At 37.4% G+C, this 19,797-nt stretch overlaps 1 protein-coding gene across 1 annotated transcript; it reads left to right on the forward strand.

Annotated features, from left to right (window-relative positions):
- Window positions 1–10,534: 10,534 nt before the first annotated feature.
- LOC107716828 (POU domain, class 3, transcription factor 1-like) lies at window positions 10,535–13,025 on the forward strand. Its single transcript, XM_016523409.1, has one exon. It carries the CDS (start codon window positions 10,573–10,575, stop codon window positions 11,677–11,679), a length of 1,107 nt encoding a protein of 368 aa, XP_016378895.1. The 5' UTR covers window positions 10,535–10,572; the 3' UTR covers window positions 11,680–13,025.
- The last annotated feature ends 6,772 nt before the right edge of the window (window positions 13,026–19,797 follow it).

Here is a 19,797-nt window from a genome sequence, read left to right on the forward strand (position 1 = left end):
AAGTAATATACAAAAACACACTTTCTACAAAATACAACTGTTTTACTTTTTTATTGTTTTAGAGGCATCTTCAAAATTACATCACACATTAAATCATCAAATTATCAAACCCTTTTTAATATATTAAACAATGACAACATCAATAATAATAAACATGATTATTAATAGTAATCTTAGTTTATCTTAATAATAATAATAATTTATTGCTTTAATAATATTTATTTTTAATAATAATAATTATTATTATTGTGCTTGTTGATTATTGTTATTAATAAAAATGAATAAATATTGAAAATGCAGTCTGTTTAATGTTTGTGCATGTGATAGAGAGAGAGAAAGAGAGAGTAAAGTGTTGGGATGTTACACTTTTGTTAACATCATGCCCCATGGCCTTACCTGAGTGCATATGGTACGAAAAGGACCTACGGGCACCACACCTGCTCCAGTCTACATCCTGCACATGCCGCCCTGCAAGATACAAAGAAGTGTGAATGTGAGTCTGCGTGGTGTCACCTCACTTAAAATGAACGAACATATTTGCACATCTTCATTCCTTAGAGCGCACGTTTGCCAGGAAACAATATCCTAATTTATACCCATGTTAATCATAGGTAACGTGCATAAATCTGCACATGACCTGACCTCACACAAATTGCCCTGTTATTGCCCTGTTGTTTTTTGCTTCCTATCAGAGTCCTCAAACATCTTAGAATTCAGAAGCTCAGGTTTGTGTCACAGTAAATGGATGTTACTTGTTCCTTACCCCATGCAACAGCAAAGTGTCCTGATGGCCTAACAGAGCAGGGACTGTTTAGGGACTCTCTATTGCATATAGAGCTAAACGTTTTTTTTTAGTTTGTGAGGGAGAAAGAGTAAAAATTGAACTGAAAATCTCTCATAGGCCCACAGCTGCATTGAGAAAGGAGCTGTGACTCAAAATCTTGTTCCCATGGGAGTTTGAGGGTGTGCATGCTTCCTTTCTTTTTCAAGCATTCTTCATCCCCTTAGCAGGAAAATCTGATATATAAAATGTATTATGTTACATATGTTGTAATATGTAATATATAAAATGTATATGTGTGTGTGTGTGTATATATATATATATATATATATATATATATATATATATACACACACACACACATATACATTTTATATATTACATATTACAACATATGTAACATAATACATTTTATATATCAGATTTTCCTGCTAAGGGGATGAAGAATGCTTGAAAAAGAAAGGAAGCATGCACACCCTCAAACTCCCATGGGAACAAGATTTTGAGTCACAGCTCCTTTCTCAATGCAGCTGTGGGCCTATGAGAGATTTTCAGTTCAATTTTTAGATCGATAAATATAAAGATAAACATAATATAAAATAGAAAAGTTATTTTAGATTGCAGTAATTTTTTTATTGTTTTTATATATTTTTGTTTCTGATCAAATAAATTCAGCCTTCATGAGCATAAGAGATGTCTTTCAAAAACAATAAAAACTCACCCCAAGCTGTTGAACAGTAGTGTAAATCAAACCAAAAAAAATTTTTTTTAATCATTTTAAATGCAATATTTTTTTAATTAATAGTTTGTTTACTTAAATGATCCAAATGTTATTTTTTTCTAATAGTAACTTATTTTATTACTCATCACGGTGTGTGTATAATAGACTCTAAAGAATTGTGCAATATTCAGAGAAAATACATCACCTTGTAGATCTAAAAACTTTGGATTACAAGTCTCTGAAGTCCAATCTTAATTGCCTATGATTCTACATCAAATCTCAAGTCACTTTCTTAGTGTAAGTGTGGCTTCTCTTCTGTCAGAAAGCTGTTAGTACAAGAGAGAAGAGTGTATGCATGTGTGTAAGGACAGTAAAGCGATAGAGATGTGCTTGGTTCGAGAGTGTAAGAGAGAGAGAGATGCACCGTGCACTGCCTCCGGCTAACATTATGTCTTCCATTTGTCTGTAGAGGTATGGGTCAGTGTCTGTGAGAGGGAGTTTGTGTCTGTTTGCTGTGGTTAGTGGTTAGTGTGTGTGTGTGTTGGAGGACAGGGGTTGTTCTCATTATCATGTGGTGTGTGTGATTAGCAGGCTAGCTGCTGCAGTAGGCAGGCTGCATCGTTTACCATGCTGTCAACACTACAGCCTTCCACCGAGCCCTGCTATTACTCACCATACAACACACACACACACACACACACCCCGACGTGCTCGCTACATGTGTGGGTGTGCATGACCAAGACAAAAGCATTCATATACATAATTTGCATAGTATCGAACTCAAATCAAATCAGCGCATAGATAATTGAGAGTGATGGCGAAAGAAAAAACTTTTTTTGCACATATCCTTGTATGTTACTGAGATGAATCAACCGCAAAAGCCAGATTAACTGACACCGACAGCCGAACCGTAAATGCGCACAGTATGAATAAAGAGAGAGATTTCTGTGAGCCACACACAAGGAGTCTGAAAAGCAAATCAACAAAGCCTGTCACAAAAGCATGGGCGGCTGGTGGCGGCCTGAAATGATTCTTCAGCATTAGTGTGTTAAAAAAAATCTAAATCTTTTTAATTGCCAAAAAAAGGTTGATGATTTCCTAAATAAAAGAAGTTGGGTAATTCAGAAAAGCTCAAAAATAAGTGTCACAATCAGAGATGCCTCCTCTTAAAAACGCTTTCCCATCCCAAAGACGGAAAAGAAAAGAGCATGAGAGAGAGAGAAAAAACACATCTAAAATAAACGGAGGGATTAGGGTTTTGCAAGAGTTTACTACGCTCATTTTGCGCGGGGACCTGCAGGATTATAGATAACAAATGTTAGCAGAGCGCTCTGACCTGCTTGCCGAGAGAAAAGTGCGTCTGTTCGTGCTAAAACAGCAGAGTCGGCTTTTGCAATGCTGCTTAAAGAAAGAAAAGAAAAGGAGTGCAGAAGAAAAAGATAAAGAGGAGTATCGAAGCGGGTGGGAGGAGTGAAAGAAGAGAACGTAAGAAGAAAAAGAAGGGTTGCTTGTAAGTTGCACGCTTGCCAAGACACAGTCGGGGTGGTGTATCGCGAAGCGCTTGTTAATTAATGAAGCGATTAATTGTGTCGACCGGGCGATTGAGGAGATTTTCAGCGAGGTGCAAACCTTAAGCCGATTTACGCTGAGTCTACAGGCTCTGAGTGTGTGTGTGTGTGTTACACTTTCCACTCAAGCAAACAAGCCAAATCTCATCTAAGCCTTCCTATAAACTCTTATTGCTAATCATCAGCCATGCATTCCCAGCATGCTCGGGCCTTCTCTCCCTCACAGTCCATTTCCGGACCTGCAGGGCTGAAATTGCAGTTGGGGTCTGGGGGATTCAGGCTTTGCTATCTTGACTGACCCAAGCGCCAGCTGCTCTCAGACCGGTCAATCCTCAATTAAAAGCAGTCTAATTTAATTCAGTCTGTCCTGGCGAGTGCTTGACCACAGACGACATCGAGACAGGAGCACTTGGCGTCTGGTCGTGACCCCTTTTGGGCTGAAGCTGGTCTGGTCACTCTGCTGTTTGCAGAGTGTCTCTACAGTACGGAAACACACACATAAGGCACATAACCCCGTGGCTTGAAGTTCAGTGCGAGCATATCGTGGTGATCTCAAAGCATCTGTTGCTAAAGCAGCCGACTTGATATCATACGGTCGAATTCATACACAAACGCCCCTTGATCCCGTTATTGGCTCTTTCAATGGACTTCTCAGATGTCTCTAAAGCAAGTTGCTCGGTCCTTTCTGGCCCCTTTGAGCCTAATAAAACACAAAAGCGGGAAAAACAGACAGAATGAGTAAACACAGTGGAACTCGGCGGAATGACCGAAGGGAACGATTTGGGTTCATTAGGCATGCATTAACATGAATTACTATCTAATTAAAAGGAAGCAACTCATTAATAAGTTTGGTGAGGGCTCTCTTGAGTGTGCAGTGACATGTGGAACTCTGCGGCTTTGCGCTGGCTTAGCCTTACTGTTTCTGCCACCAGGGAAGAGAGACGGATCTTAAAATACTCTAGTGCAACAGACAGTTTACATGTGGAAACCCACAAAGGTTTGCCAAATCAATCATTAAATATTTAAGTGGCGGAATAATGATTAAGTACTTTACAAAAGGTTTTTAGAAATTCTGCTGTTCCCAAGCTGAGCTTGACGAAAGGAGGAAAAGAAACAGCTGTGGGTTTTCTGATAATAATACTCTGTAAGCAGTAAACAGGTGTTGATGGAAAACTATACTGATTATAATTTGTAATTTGAGCAATGCAAGCAACATACATATACATACATTCAGTTTTTGCAAACAAAATTTTGCGAAATATATTTTTGTGCATGGTAGCAATAAAAGCAAACTCATTAATTAATTTATGCATTTATTAGATAAATTCTATAAAAATATAGAATACGTATTCATTTATTTAATATAGAAATTTATATATAAATGCATTTTATAAAATTTGAAATTAGAAATTCAATTATAAATTGTTATTATTTACGCTCTTATTTACTCGCTTTTATTACTAACCATTCACAATAATAAAAAAAAAGAAATGTAAAATGTTGGCTCTTTGGAACATGATGGGTAATTCTTAAAAATATAACTATTACCTACAATACATGAATACACTTAATTTTGTTATATATTATCTAACAACTATAATTATTAAACTAAAAAATTATGTTTGCATGATATTTTCTCTATCATCATCATTAGCTTTCAGCTCCATTAGTCCTGTCAGGAGAGATGATGAAACTCGATCAGCATCAAGCTGTGTATTATTATAAACATAAATCTATAAAAAGAACATCATGGCCACACTTTATAGACGCTTTCATGAATAAGTCATCATTAAACATTTCAGAATGTTTACGAGATGGTTAAATAATATACATTCTAAAAGATGGGAGCTGAAATCATACTTCTATATGTGAATGTGATCGAGACTTACTGATCAGCATTGTATGATGTTTGATAATGACTTATGAAGTTATTATAAAGTATCATTTAATGAGATGTGAGACTAACAAGAGGCCACATATATATAATAGAACGTGATTCTTAGGTTCTAGTGAACAAGACATTCAACAGAAATGCACGATTCAGAGGTCAAGTCCTGCAATCCAAAGAACAATTTGATATCAAACGAAAGTGAACAGAAAAGATTTGCCATTGCAATCATCTACCAAGCCTGAACATTAATGTCAGTGGTTGATAAGTGAGCGGATGGGTGTAGTGGCAGCTTGTCCAACATTATAAACCCACTGCATCACAGGGATTGAGGGGAAAGTGACGTTGATTTGATTGACCATTGTGCAGACAGACAGTGGAAGAGAGGCCCAATGTATTCAGGAGCATGCTTCTAACCCCTTCAGCCCACAAGCTGTTTACCACTCTATCAGCTGCTTACCAAGGGTCTGGCTGCCATCCATATTCAGACGGCACAAATTCCACTGCTTATCTCACAAGCCCCCCTCCAAAAGCTCCCCGTTCCCCTCCGCACATACATACATACATAAACGCATCTTTATGGAAGCAAGTGGCAACTGCACACCCGGAAGGGGCCAGGATAAAGATCACCTTGAATTCAAAGCAAAGGATTGAGGCCTTGGCGGACTGAACGGACAGCAACACAGGTTACGGTGCCCAACTTTGTGTGTGAATGCATGTGAGAGAAAAAGAAAAAGGAAGAGATTGCAGAAAAGAAGAGCTGCATTTTTAAAATGAAAGGCACAGGAAAAATCTAAATTAAATGATAGTAATTATACATAGAAATGATTACATTAGTTCGTAAAAAAAATAGTTGGGAGTGTATTATAATTGGAGAAAATGGGAAAAGAAAAAAATACTTAGTGATTTGAGATTGAAAACTGCACTAAAGAAATACAAAAGGTGACAGCCTCAACAACCTGAAAATGTACAGAATGTTGCATATTTATTTTAGTTCAACCAGACATTATCTGGTATCCAATTTTGTTTAAAAACTCTCTAGGACCAGGGTTTTTTAACCAGGGGACCCCTGGGGGTCTGTGAAGGTACTGCAGAGGTCTGAGGGGAAGATATATGAAACTGGTTTTTCTATTAACTATTTGCATTAACATAATGCTCTGGTGAGCAATATGTAATTTTATAATGGTAATGTTTTTTAAATGTAAGATATTACAGACTGTTATTGTGAAAATAAAGCTTTCTATATTGTGGGGTCCCTGGGTTGGCTGAGTCTCTGCATGGAGGTCCCTGGGTCTATAACTGTTGAAACCCCCTATCTAGGATACTGTAAGAATTTGGTGATTTAAAAACATCGTTAAGTCTATAAAATACTAGATTGACTAAATGCACTTCTGAACCTTTATATATTCAAAATCCTATGAAATGCTGGTAATGGAAAAATTGAATGTGGGTAGCCTGTAATTTATAAATAGGGTTGCCATCCATTAAAAAGTACCGACTGCGCATAGGATTAAGTGTGTTTAAAAAAAAAAGAGAGAGAGAGAGAAGTCAGGTTAGTCTCTTAGCTGTTTCTCATACACTTTATGTTTTAAAAAGGCTTGTTCTCTGGCTGTGAGGGAAGAGTACCCTTCTCTCTTTGCACTGGCCAGTGATTGAAGTTAGGAACTCGCTCCATGGCTAATTGCACGCCGGTGCTTTCACATGAATATTCATGCCTGCGTCTTCAGGGCCCCGCCTAATTAGCCCAAAGATAGGTCGAGAGTTGGAGAGAGATAGCCCACACCTTTTACGGAAAGGAAAACATTCCCGTTCCATCCCCTCGGGATGCTTGCGGAATCGCCTGAGTTCATTAACCAAAAAAGAGAGAAAGAGGTACCTGAAAAAGCGCAGGATGTGTCTGTAAATTCGTGGCTACCCATTACACATGTCTGTCAAAGCGAACCGGTGAAAACAAACGGGGAAAATAGAATGAGAGGTGAATCTTTAGTGGAGCGAATCTTTAATTAAAACACTCATTTCAGTCGATATGTATGGCACTTTCTAAAGTTGGGTAAAAATTAGTTATTTTGTATCTATTTTTAAAAGTGTTTAAAAGTGTCAAAATTGACTTTTCTCAACATTTTTTTTTCTTATAGCCTACAGTGGCCTCCCTCATTAGACACCAAAAGAGATTATTCATCATAATTATTTTCTCTTGTTTACGTATTGTTTTGCATCATTATTTTTTATTATTGATAAGCCTACGTGACACTGAAATATTACAGTGCATTACACACTATTAGGTATGCAGTTAATGTATTACCAACTGACGCTAGACACTGAAGTATTGTTTTTAACCCGATTGTTATGTTTAAGATGGAGCCTTTTAGCTTTATTTTCTAATTTATAGTTTAATCTGAGTGATGATAAAACATTTTAGAACATTTTTAGAAGTGTATTGATGCAATAAAATTCATACAAATGCAGAAATGTGAATTTCTGTATAAGAGAATGCTGATACAACGTGTGAAAGAAAAGATAAAAGAAGGGTCAAACCAAACAATGAAACTTTTAAATCTCTAATATGATAATGAATTGTTTCTGCTTTTGGCACCCACAGATAACGCCGTGTAGCCTATATTTGCTGTTTTCTGAACTTACTCTCCAGTACACTTTTACGGCCTATGGTTAATGGAGGGTTTGACCGACCAGACTCTAATTATATTCAAGTGGAGGGGGTCCCTCGTGCAGATTAAAGCACGTGACTACAGACGCGTGAATCGTGAGAAGAAGAAAAAAATAGATCCGTAGGAGCCAATTTTACATTTTTGTAAACGAAAGAAAACATCTTTTATGAAAATTAAACTAAACGTTTCTCATATAGAGCTACTTGAATATCAAATGAATTAATGAGATAATAAAAGCACATTTTCCTGCAAAGACTTTAATTTATTATTTTAATTCAAACTCAGTCTGGTTTAAGATAAAGAAAAGCAACTTATAACAGAGATAAGTAAAACTTTTTCTTAAACTTCGATCTATAAAATTCTGTAACCAGATTTAGTACATCCTGGATACTAAAAGGCCACAATTGTTCCCTATGTCTTTCACTGCCATCTTACTAAACAAGGGCTATTATTTGTCTTTTCCTGTATGGCAAAACATTCATCTGCAGGATCAGTGTGATCCTTTCAAACCGCTCTCCATAGCAACCTCGTGCATCCCAGGAAAAATTCACCTCGCTTCACACAAGGCCATATTCTTTGCGAAGGGAAAAAAGAGCATCTGAGCGCTTTTTGAACCACTTTCTTTCGCTGGCAAACTAAGCGAAGAGTTTGACTGTGCTGCTACTGTGACGCAGCTCTCTGGGCATAAATGACCGCTCTTTTTATAGACTTCCAAATGAGGGGAAACTGTACAGTGAAGCATCCTCATTAACTGCGGCTCTCTGGGGCAAAACCGGCCATCGCATTGCAATCGGCTATACAGTACGATTTAGATTTTAAAAAATCTTATCATCTGCTTTCCTATAAATTCTTGTGGCTTACATATTAATTTTCGCCCTAGGTCACGCACAAACATATATAGAATTTGTAATATTATCGTGGACACAAAACCACCGCGTTTTTCATCAAAGAAACAGTGGTTAAAAATTACAGTTGTTAAGAAATCTAGCCTAATTCAATCAATATAATCAAAAAGGAAAGAAGGAGTCTAATATAAACGCTTCAAAGCTTTAGATGTAAAGATGTAAAGTCATTCTTATAAAAACACATGATAGTTTAGATGCTCTACTGAAGTTATAAAATTAAAAAACAATGCATAATCGTTGCCCTTAAGAAGACAGATACATGCCAGTTTGTGTCGACCACCTGAGAAAATCGTATTAAAGTAACCGACATGATGTTTTATCTTGTATAGATGACGCGTTATAGTCAGCTGTTCCTTTAAAACAATGTAGAAATTTCTTCTACAAGTGTTATTGCATATGTGATAAATAAATAACTCGTGGCTTTACATAACCACGCCTTTGACAGAGTGGTGACGAGCACTTGTGACCCCAAGAACATCATTTAGGCTACACTTCCATGAACGCGTGAAGTCGAGCAGATGGACAGATAAGAAAAGCAGTGAGCAAACTTACCACAGAGAAGCGTTTTGGTTTGACGCCTGAATTCTCCGCATGTAACGGCACATTTCCTCGCAAAAGCCTTTGGAAACACCCCATAAGAGCAAGACAAACACACTAACACGAACGTGAACTAAAAAAATGCAGTGGGGTAAATAATTTAAATAGAAGTGATACCAAAAAAATCTTCTAAAAAAGCTGTGGTTTTAGATGGAGTCGAACGTGTGCCTGATTGCGGAGTTTTCGACGACTGGAACAGGAGAGATGTAAGATTTGTTTAAAGCCCCACATTTCCATTTAAGAACGTGATTGTGTTTGCAAAGATCCCTTTCAATCTTCGCATCTCCCCCTCTCTACCCCTCAGCGTCTCCGAGGCTGCTTTGCAATTCATAGAATTGGTAATTTGCTATTGGGACAAAACGTGAAGGGAAAAATAATCAGATCAGCCGGGAAAGGAATACGGAGGAGGCCAGAAGGGAGAAACACTGGATTTCTCTCAAAGTTACTGTTTAGAAAAATGCTTCGAGTGAAGATATTGTCAACACACCGCAGCTTTTGTGTGGACTTTGTATGTTTGTTCAAATTTGTTGGCTTAAATATAAGTTTATTAACCCAACAACTGAAATGTACTGATTTGTAAATGCTCAAGTGATTTTTGCTGAAATTTACTTCAAGTGAAATTTACATGAATAAAATGCGTACACACTGCATAAATCAAATGAGATGGATAGTGTTTTTTATAGGCTCGGTGGTAGATTGTTTATGCATTCATGCATAATGATGCGATTGTCTCGTATGTTACAGAGTGGGCGGTCTGTATTTCTGTATGATGTTTAATTAATTCGATGCATGGTTCTGTGATTGTGCATTCGTGTGCTACTTCAATAACACGATCATCATAAATAATTGTGCATGTGGATAACACTTAAATGATATTGCTGTATAAACATCTTTTAATTTACCTACATACTGATCTTCATCAATGATATTGCTGTATAAACATCTTTTAATGTACCTACATACTGATCTTCATCTTTCTCGTGGGTGGCTCCTGAGATACTTTAGAATACTAATCTACTTGCAAAGAGGACAGTTACTAAAAGAGGCAACGCAAGACGGGTCATTCTTCCACCCCACCAAAAAGAGTACCACACTCCCCCACGTGGTTATTTGCAAAACAACCCTCAAAACCCAATAATTTCCAACGGTTTTGCTGCTCACGCTCTCTTGACTAACGGGGAGAGGAGAAGAAAGGGAAAAAAGGGAAAGCGTCTAGTGAAAGCGGCCAATTGCGAGTAACTGGGATCACGGCGCCCGGCAGCCAACCAAGCGGCCCGCGAGAGGTAATAAGGAAACCTGGTGGGCTGTAGTCGGCGAGGAACCAATGCACGCGCAGGGGAGGCGTGTCTTTGCTCTTCCCTAAGACCTCCCAGAGCAGGTTGTTGCGTTTTGGGCTCTAAAGCTCAAAGATCTCCGAAGTGCTTGTCAGTTTTCTAAGTCGGAGCCATGGCGACAACAGCTCAGTATATTCCGCGGAATAACTCATTGCCTTCGAACCCGCTAATGCATCCGGATTCGGACAGGATGCACCAGGGGACGACCTACAGAGAGGTGCAGAAAATGATGCACCACGAGTACTTACAAGGGCTAGCGACCAACACGGGACATCCGATGAGCCTAACGCACCACCAGTGGCTGCCCACCTCCAACACCGACTGGACCAGCGGCACCCACATCGGACAAGCAGAGCACAACAAAGGCAGCGTGCAGAGCAGAGAAGATCTGGGGAACGGCTATCACAGATCGCATCTGGTCCACCAACCGACGCAAAACAGCCACCACGGATCATGGGCGCCGACCACAACGCACCACTTATCCCCGCTCTCGCCCGCCTCCAACGGTCACCAGTCGCTGGTCTACTCTCAGACGGGCTACACTATGTTAAGCCCCCAGCCGTCGCTGCACCACGGCTTGCGGGACCCACTCCTCGACGACGCGGGGAGCCATGATAACCAGATGGAGTCACCTCAGCAGCCGTTCAGCCACCATCAGGACCACTCGGACGAAGACGCCCCAAGCTCCGACGACCTGGAGCAGTTCGCCAAACAGTTCAAGCAGAGGCGCATCAAACTTGGTTTTACGCAGGCGGACGTGGGCTTAGCGCTGGGCACGCTCTACGGAAACGTCTTTTCCCAGACCACCATCTGTAGATTTGAGGCTCTGCAGCTGAGTTTCAAGAACATGTGCAAACTTAAGCCTCTGCTTAACAAATGGCTCGAGGAGACAGATTCAAACACGGGCAGCCCCACGAATTTGGACAAGATTGCAGCACAGGGCCGGAAACGAAAGAAGAGGACCTCCATCGAAGTCGGAGTCAAAGGGGCATTGGAGAACCATTTCTTAAAGTGCCCCAAGCCCTCCGCCCACGAAATCACCAGTTTAGCTGGCACTCTGCAGTTGGAAAAAGAGGTTGTGCGTGTGTGGTTTTGCAACAGAAGACAGAAAGAGAAAAGAATGACACCGGTGGGGGTCCCTCATCCAACCATGGAGGACGTATACTCGCAAGCGGAGACACCCCCTCTCCATCACACGCTACAGAGTCCTGTCCAGTGACTGCTATAATAAACAGTGTCCTTGTTTGAAAAGAATCTACAATGGATTTTGTGTATCCCCTTTGTTTGTTTAGGCCTATCCCAAGACATCATAGACAGAAAGTTTGGGAAGAGTTCGCTGACAGTGAGCGGACAGCTTACGGGACGCCAGTAATTCTGAATAACGTGAAAATGCATTAATAACCGCGCAGGCTTCTCGCGCATTTATCAAATCAGTACCCGTGTTTACGAAATCGTTTGTGCCACTCTGGAAAAATTCGATCCTTTCACCGCCGATCAAAGGGAGCTACGAGCCACAAAAAGGGCAATGTCTCCTTGGACAAGGAGAGGGGACAGTGATTTTATTAAAGCGAGTAACCAGATTAATTATCACAATGATTTATCTGATATTATTTGTGTTGTTTACTTTATTTGGAATGTTTTAACGTTAAGATCTTTTTTTTCTGTCTAGCGAGTATTTTACTTTAATTTCAACTAAGACAGACGAAATTCGTGATGTAAAGAACAGGCACTTGGTCAAAACCTCCAAAACAAGCAAGTGCACCAGAAACTGTTTACAATGATCATTTCTTAGCATCTGATACCGTCTAAAGATGCATAGACGTTAAAATGGCAACATGAATACACTGTCTGAAACAATATTTAGTCATATTGAGTTCTACTGCTTTCTTCTTTTTTTTCCTCTTTGCATGAGGCACTTATAATGTTATTTTATTTCACAATGTATTTGTTCGAGGTATACGACATTAATGCTTTGCTTGTTTACAGTTTTATTTTCCAATTTCGTGTTATTTTGAACCGGCACTATTCCAGCAAGTCTGCTCCAGCTAAACATATTGAGAGTGATGCGTCAAAATGAAAAAGAAAGAAATATCTCAGGTAATTTTCAGTGCCCAAAAATCGTGCTGTACTCTTTATTCTTCTTGAATATTGGCCAACTCTTGACACTCTCTATGTCAGCTGTGCCCGTTTAGTTTATGTTAATGACATTTTGCATCCTACTCATGAGCCTGGACAAGGCGAAAAGTAGTTGTTGTAGTGAATAAGGGATGTGTTTTCGGGACTTCTTTTCAGGATTGGGGAAACAATAGGAGGCTGATAACGTTTCGTGTTGTTTCTCAAGGTCTGGCATTTTTCATTGGACAGCAGGTGTTGATTTCTCCAATGTCATTTGAAACAGTGTGAATATACAACCTTTTCCAAAAAAGTAATAAAAATAAAAATAAATGACAAGAGAAAAGATTTTAAATAAATAGTTGTCAGGATTATTTCCAATATGTAAATATGTCGAATATGTAAACATATGTATTTGTTCTGGGTTCGTTTTGTTTTGTTTTGTTCTGTTTTCCGGGCAGTTTTGTACACTTACTAATTCCAAGAAGATATTTTAATATTTCATTTATGACCATTTATATATCTATATATTTATTTCCTAAGTGTGTTTGGAGCTTTTTTTTTGTTCGGCTCTGTTGATTATGTTGCAGTGGATTACAAATGTTTTGTTTACTACATTGGTTGTATGTTGATTGCGAAATGTAGACTGCAAAGTCACGTTTATATTTATGTTATAGTAATATTTTATTACTTCCATAAAACATATATACAAGAACACGACTTCTGTCTTTTTTGAAGCACATTTTCACGCATATCATGGTGATAGTGAACGAAATAAGAGTTCATGAAATGACTCTCAGGATTTTGTGTTTATTGCGATTCGATCCTTAAAAGCATTGGGACTCGCGCTATACTATTTTGTTCATGCACGATGAATTGATGAAAAATAATTTACATAAGAAACTAAATTTTAACGTAGACAATCATATAGTTAAAACAAAAAAATTTTAAACGATGTTTTAAACTATATTTTGCGTACTAGAAATGTTGAAAATTCGCTTATTTCGCCCTATTGAAACATAATGAAAACTTCTATAAATAAAAATGTACAATCTGTGTGAGAGAACACTACAACATAACGGCACTATTAGGTCTACAACAATGCGTTTATCTATTGAGGTACGTCAAACAGTTAAAGTCTAATACACAATTCATTTCATACATTTCCAGTTTTTTAATTCTATAAACTCCAGTGGTTTATACATTTTAAAAGGTATAGTTTGTGGTTGTTCTAAAACCCAGTGGATTGTGACAGTTATTTGTTTAGAACACCAAAATCCTGATCTTGCACATTTAAAACTCAAATTATCGCCTTGACTATTTTCTAAGAAAAGCGTTAAATACATAAAAGGACAAAGCTAAATTCGTCTGATTTCACATGAGCGTGGAATTGGGAATTTGCTGTGATAGTTTGTTTTTATCCGTGACTTGCAAATCAAAATTCGAAGATTCTTATTTCTCTTCTAAGCATCTTCTTTTGATGATGCTGATTTCCCGTATAGACAACACCCTCAGTTCATGAATGTAGCTGTTAGCTCTCGTTAATCGTTATCGTTTGCTGTGATATATATTTCTCCTGTTTAATAACTTTTAAGAAAGGCTTGAGACAAATCAAACCATGCATGCTCAGGATGCTGATAAATGCTGCTTAAAAATGAACGCGGTCATATGAAATCTATATGGGATGTTATTAGTTAGTGAGTGATGTAAAGAGTAAAAAATGGCATTGCCATCTTTACAGATAGGGTCTAATAAAAATGTGATAACAATATTTTAAATCTGTCGTTGGATATGTAAATATCTTTCCCATTTAAATAAAGTTTTCATTGACTATTTTATTTCTATTCGTTTTCCCCGGCTCTTCTCCGTTCGCATTGGATTTGGGGTGCTAGTAGAGAACGTATAGCCATACAAAATTAATTTTAAAAAATGAGGTAGTTTATGAAGTAGGCTACAAATCATTTTTACAACTAATGATTTTTTTAAAACTATTTTAGTATAAATTAATCTCAGCATAAACTAGCTTTGCCAGTAGTCAAAATTAAGATACCAACCGAGAACAGGTTTGTTAGCCTATAAAATAAACATAAGTGACCAAGTTTAAAATTCTTATACCTTCTTTTCTTTTCTTTTTTTTTTTTTCAATTTATCTTAGACAACTAACATTTCTGGTTTATGATATATGTGATACGAGCTGTGTGTCCAATTATTCAGGCATCGCATTGGAAGAGAAGTTATGAGAAAACAGTGATTCCCAAGCGCCCCCTAACGACGTAAAGAATTAAAGCACGAGCTACGGTGCACTGGGTTTGTGGCTCAATTTTTTCACAACCCTCTTCAAAGTCAGCCTAATAATCCATTGGTTCTCAAAAGATGTGCTTCCTTTAATCCCATGCTAACATTTATCTAAAAAAGTGTATATTTCAAATAATAACTAGAAATGAGTCAATTTTTTATAGGTTGTCTTTTGGCACACTTTTTCTTCTAATAAATCAGCTTCCTAAAATGGAGACTTATTCCCAAAGCTTTACAGTCAATAGGCCAACTCTAAAAGAATCTGTATTACTCCATTATTTCCTCTTATTTATTATCTAATGCTCGTTGGGAAATGGGATGAAATCGACAGGGATATTTTCAACTATATGTCTATTTAGGCTACCAGTTGTAAAAACAAACAAAAAAAAAAGAGACAGAAAGACCAGGAAAGATATAAGCATCTTAGAATATGCAGTAACCTGTCGTGTTTTAGCCCACCCTGATAGAGGGGAAAGGTGGTATAGGACTGTATGGTGAAGACTGTGGAATTGAAGAGCGATGTTATACCTGCGAGAATTTGTGGCACAAAGACTATTCAGTCATTTAGAGTAAAAGCATGGAATGTACCAAGAAGAGAAGAGAAGTTTGTGTGTGTGTGTGTGTGTGTGTGTGTGTGGACACTGTTACATATGTGCATACATAAGTCTTTTTTAATAAGCTATTACAACTATTTAAGTAAACTGCAGTTTTCAAAATGTGACATCATATTAATCCACAACTAAAAATGACTTACCACTGTGGATATAAATAGACACAGTAAACCATGAATGAATGTGTGTGGAATGAGTCTCCGGGGCCAGAGGTTGTCCAGATGTCACTATGAACGACAGCTCTGTAAGAAAGCAGATAGCATGTCCACAGCAGGCTGTATTCCCAAAGAGTTAGGCTTTTGTTCAAATGGGATGTATGCCAAGATTGACAGTGACTTATGAATCATTAAATTCTGGACCGTACATTTCAGTGACCACCAGTTTAACTCTCAGGACAAAGGATGTGCATTAATTTATCCTGCTGTGAGACTGAAAGTCATATTAGGGTGGTTTGTTGCATGTTATGATTATATTACATTATTTCAGTTTCCTGCATGGTGGTTATGAAATAATCGTTCGTATATGTAAGACATTATTGATCGGTGCTTTCTACAAAAATTGGATTCAAAACTGCCTTCGAAAGTTCTCAAACTTCACTATGGGTTTAGTGTATAAAGACACGAAATGCTTGAAACACCCATTAAAGACAATCTATAGGAGAAGAGCACTTAAATGTGCAAGTCTGATGAGTACAGCTTTGTTACTTATGCATAATTAGGCCAAGATGCACTCAGGGATGGCCAATGCCATCAGGCCTACCTTAAAACCCAGTGGCTTCTTTCTCTCTCCACTGTACAAATCAGTTCCAAGCTCATGCCCATGTCTGGCGAACCACAGACCCGGGCTGAGCCTGGGCATTTGAGACACCAACGCCACCTCCTTCATCAGTAGAGTATCATCAAACACAGGAGATGTGGATTAGCAATGATTAGCAGGGATTATAGCTGGTTAATGGTGGGAAAATACATTAGGAGCCACGGGCTCAGGGAGGGATTTCGCTCACGCTAGCGGATTTGCATTGATCCAGAGCAAATGAATGAGGATTAGCTGCATCTATCTACAGATAAATAACATTAAGCGTATTATTTGGGCACGAGCTGTTATTAATGACATTACATACACCACAACAATGCCGGTAATTATAACAAATGGGCCGAATAATGCATTTAATGGTATTTTTAAATTTGTGTCTTGTTCTAAGAGGGTGTGAAGATTTTCAGGAGCTGAGATTTGGTGAAATACACCACTGGAATGTAGTGTGAGATTTCTTATTAGAAGACTTTCAAACTTGCTCTTAAAGACATAGTACACCCAAAAATGAAAATTCTGTCATCATTTACTCTCCCTCATGTTGTTCCAAATTTGTATGACCAACATGCAACACATATTATGAATAGCGATATTTCTAATTTTTGGAGAAAAAAACTTCTAATTTCATGTCCTGCAGAAGAAAGGAAATTATACATGTATGGAACGACATCAGGGTAATAAATGATGACAGCAGTCATTTTTCTTTTGAATTCACAAGATAGTTGTATTTAAAACATGTATCATACACAATTTCGTTTTTATGACTATTTTCCAACCCCAAAAAGTAAACATCATTTGTTGCTTCTGTGCCTTTAAGATTCATACAGTATGTAAATACCCTTTTTACATATGAAATGAGTAACAGCATATTTACACACAGGTTATGTGTTTTTATTTGGATCTAATACCGTAGTTTTTAACTCGTTCTTCAATAACAACCTTTTTATGAAACCTGCATTACATTGTGAAAGATTTCCATAACAATCTATGCTGAAACATGCCACTCAAACTGTGAAGATCAGATCCAAAATAAAATAAAACAAAATAAGAAAACGTCAACTGCTTATTTGCAACACTGGTACCTTCTAGAAGGATAGAGTAGTAAGTGCAAGCAAACAGTGAGGAACAGCACTATATTTCTTTCATCATTTGTTATTCTGGTGTTTAATACAATTAATAATAAGATTAATCTCCTTTATACCAAATTACTGGACAGGCTAAGTTTCTGAAAACAATATAGAAGTGTAAAAGTGAGCAGTTGTATATGTCCAGAACAAGCCATTTCTGGAGCTTATAGTTTCAATAAATGCTCTTATTTTAACTGTGGAGGATGTTTTGAGTTCTGAAAGTTACAGTATGTTTTCGTAGCACAATGAACCCTTTTATCTCAAGAGACCAAGGGAAATTTGATTCTTCATGATATGACCCCTTTAAGCAGAATTTCTTCAGCGACAGCCACACATTGTGGTGCGTGATAGCATGCTATCACGCACCACAATGTGTGGCCGTCGCTGAAGAAACAGCAGCTGCACAAAGCTGCGTTTGTCCCATTCAAAGCAACTGATGGGAAGGCAGTGAGGAACAGAACCACGGAGGGACATGTGCGGTCGCACTTGCATCACCAAAGTTACCAAGCAAGTGATCTGATAATCTTTACCAATGTTCTGTCTACTCTAGTCTCCTACACTCACGGCCTACACTCGACTCTCCGCTCACTATCATTTATGTAATAAACACCTGACCCCGACAGCGAAGGGCAGAGTGCTTGAGAATCAGAGGAGGAAGGAGGGGAAAATGTATTTTTTCATCAAAAATTCTCTCTCTTCCATACCTCAAGGTTTCACCTCAGAGCTGCATGAAAGATGGACAACAATGTGGCCACACAACGATCAGCTATTTACCATATGAAAAGCTTCGGCTGAGCACAGGAGGAGTCCGATTCTTAGTTATTTATGATGCCAGGGCCTTGTATCTATATGGACCCTCCTTCAATTTGATTCTCAAATACAGACCTGTATATAGAGGATTCAAGTAAAGTCATGGAGAGTCCTCCAACCTTTCCACTGCTTCTCTCCTTCACTTCAAAACTTGTGCTTTTAAAGTCTTAAATGTTTTGAGTTGCATCTCAGGTTTGTAAGAAATAAAAATCATGTTTACAGTAATGCGGCTAGAAGTCCAAAGGTCATTTGTACCAGAGGGTTTTAATCCAAAATGTGAAGTTTGCATTTTTTGTTAAAGCACATACAAAAATGTTTATTATCCCATCTGTAAAGTCTAAATCCTCTTTTTGAGATGGGTCTATATATGTAATAGTTACACACATCACTTTTTTGTATTCTTGTGTGAATCAAGGAAAAGTTTTTGAGATCACTGGGTTTAAATGCTCACAACACGAGCTGGAAATCCTCGATTGCAAATAACTTTGCATAGACGAGATTAGTAAGAAATTATATCATATGAGTTTCATGTGAAATGTTAAAGTGTATCATTTGAAACTGTAAAACAAATAATCCTACTCTTAATAAGTGTTTTAGTTTGATCATCTAGTTAAAATATCTAAAAATCCTTGCAAATCAAGTTACTTGAGAAGCAACACAGAGAATATTAAAAAAAAAATTTTCAAAGACAATGTGTCTTTAATACAAGTGTATTTTGTATTAGATTTCCATTTGTTTTAAGTATAAACAAGGGAAAAAATCTGCCAGGGCAGTAAAACAAAAACATTTATATTTAAGATACAATCTAAAACAAGTCTTAATATATTATAAATTGTTGCTTTTTAAGCAAACATGTTAAGATTTCAGATGCAAAAACCTCTAAGTCCGTCTGAGATTTTTTTTCTTTTAAATGAGGATTTTTATCAGACTCCTAATGTTTAGGTTCAATAATTTCACTTTAATTATGAAAAGGTTATTAGTTTGGTTGTTGGTTATTAGCTGGTAATGTCTTATTCTCAAAAAAGTCCAATGTTATTTTCATAGGAGTATGATAAAAAATGTTCATTTAAAAGAAAAAATCTCAGATGAACTTAGTTTTTTAGGCATTTTTACAGGGAAACATAAACAAGTAAAAGTTAAAGTAAAACAAATTAAATAAAAATTCATTGTGAAGTAATTTTTGTGGTGTATAACTGCACAGACTTACACCTCTAGGTGCATTACGGTTATTTTTTTGTTTTTGGGGCAAGTCATGTGTTTACTATAGTAATTAATGGTACAGTGTAGCCACAGATGCTTACAGTAAACGTTTTACTCTGGAATGGTCATTTAATCTTCATTGTTGGAGTTCGGCTAATTAATACTTTTTTTTTTTTTTTTTTTCCATTCAGCACTAATATATATATATGTATATACAGTCATGGTCAGAATTATTGGCACCCTTGATAAATATGATCAAGGAAGGCTGTGAAAATAAATCTGCATTGTTAATAATTTTGATCCTTTTATTTTTTTTAAATTCACAAATATCTAACCTTTCATTGAACTAAAACAATTGAAAATGGGGGAAAA

This window comes from Sinocyclocheilus rhinocerous, unplaced genomic scaffold (genome assembly GCF_001515625.1).
Source record: "Sinocyclocheilus rhinocerous isolate Xijiao unplaced genomic scaffold, SAMN03320098_v1.1 scaffold300, whole genome shotgun sequence".
Taxonomy (NCBI): Eukaryota; Metazoa; Chordata; class Actinopteri; order Cypriniformes; family Cyprinidae; genus Sinocyclocheilus; species Sinocyclocheilus rhinocerous.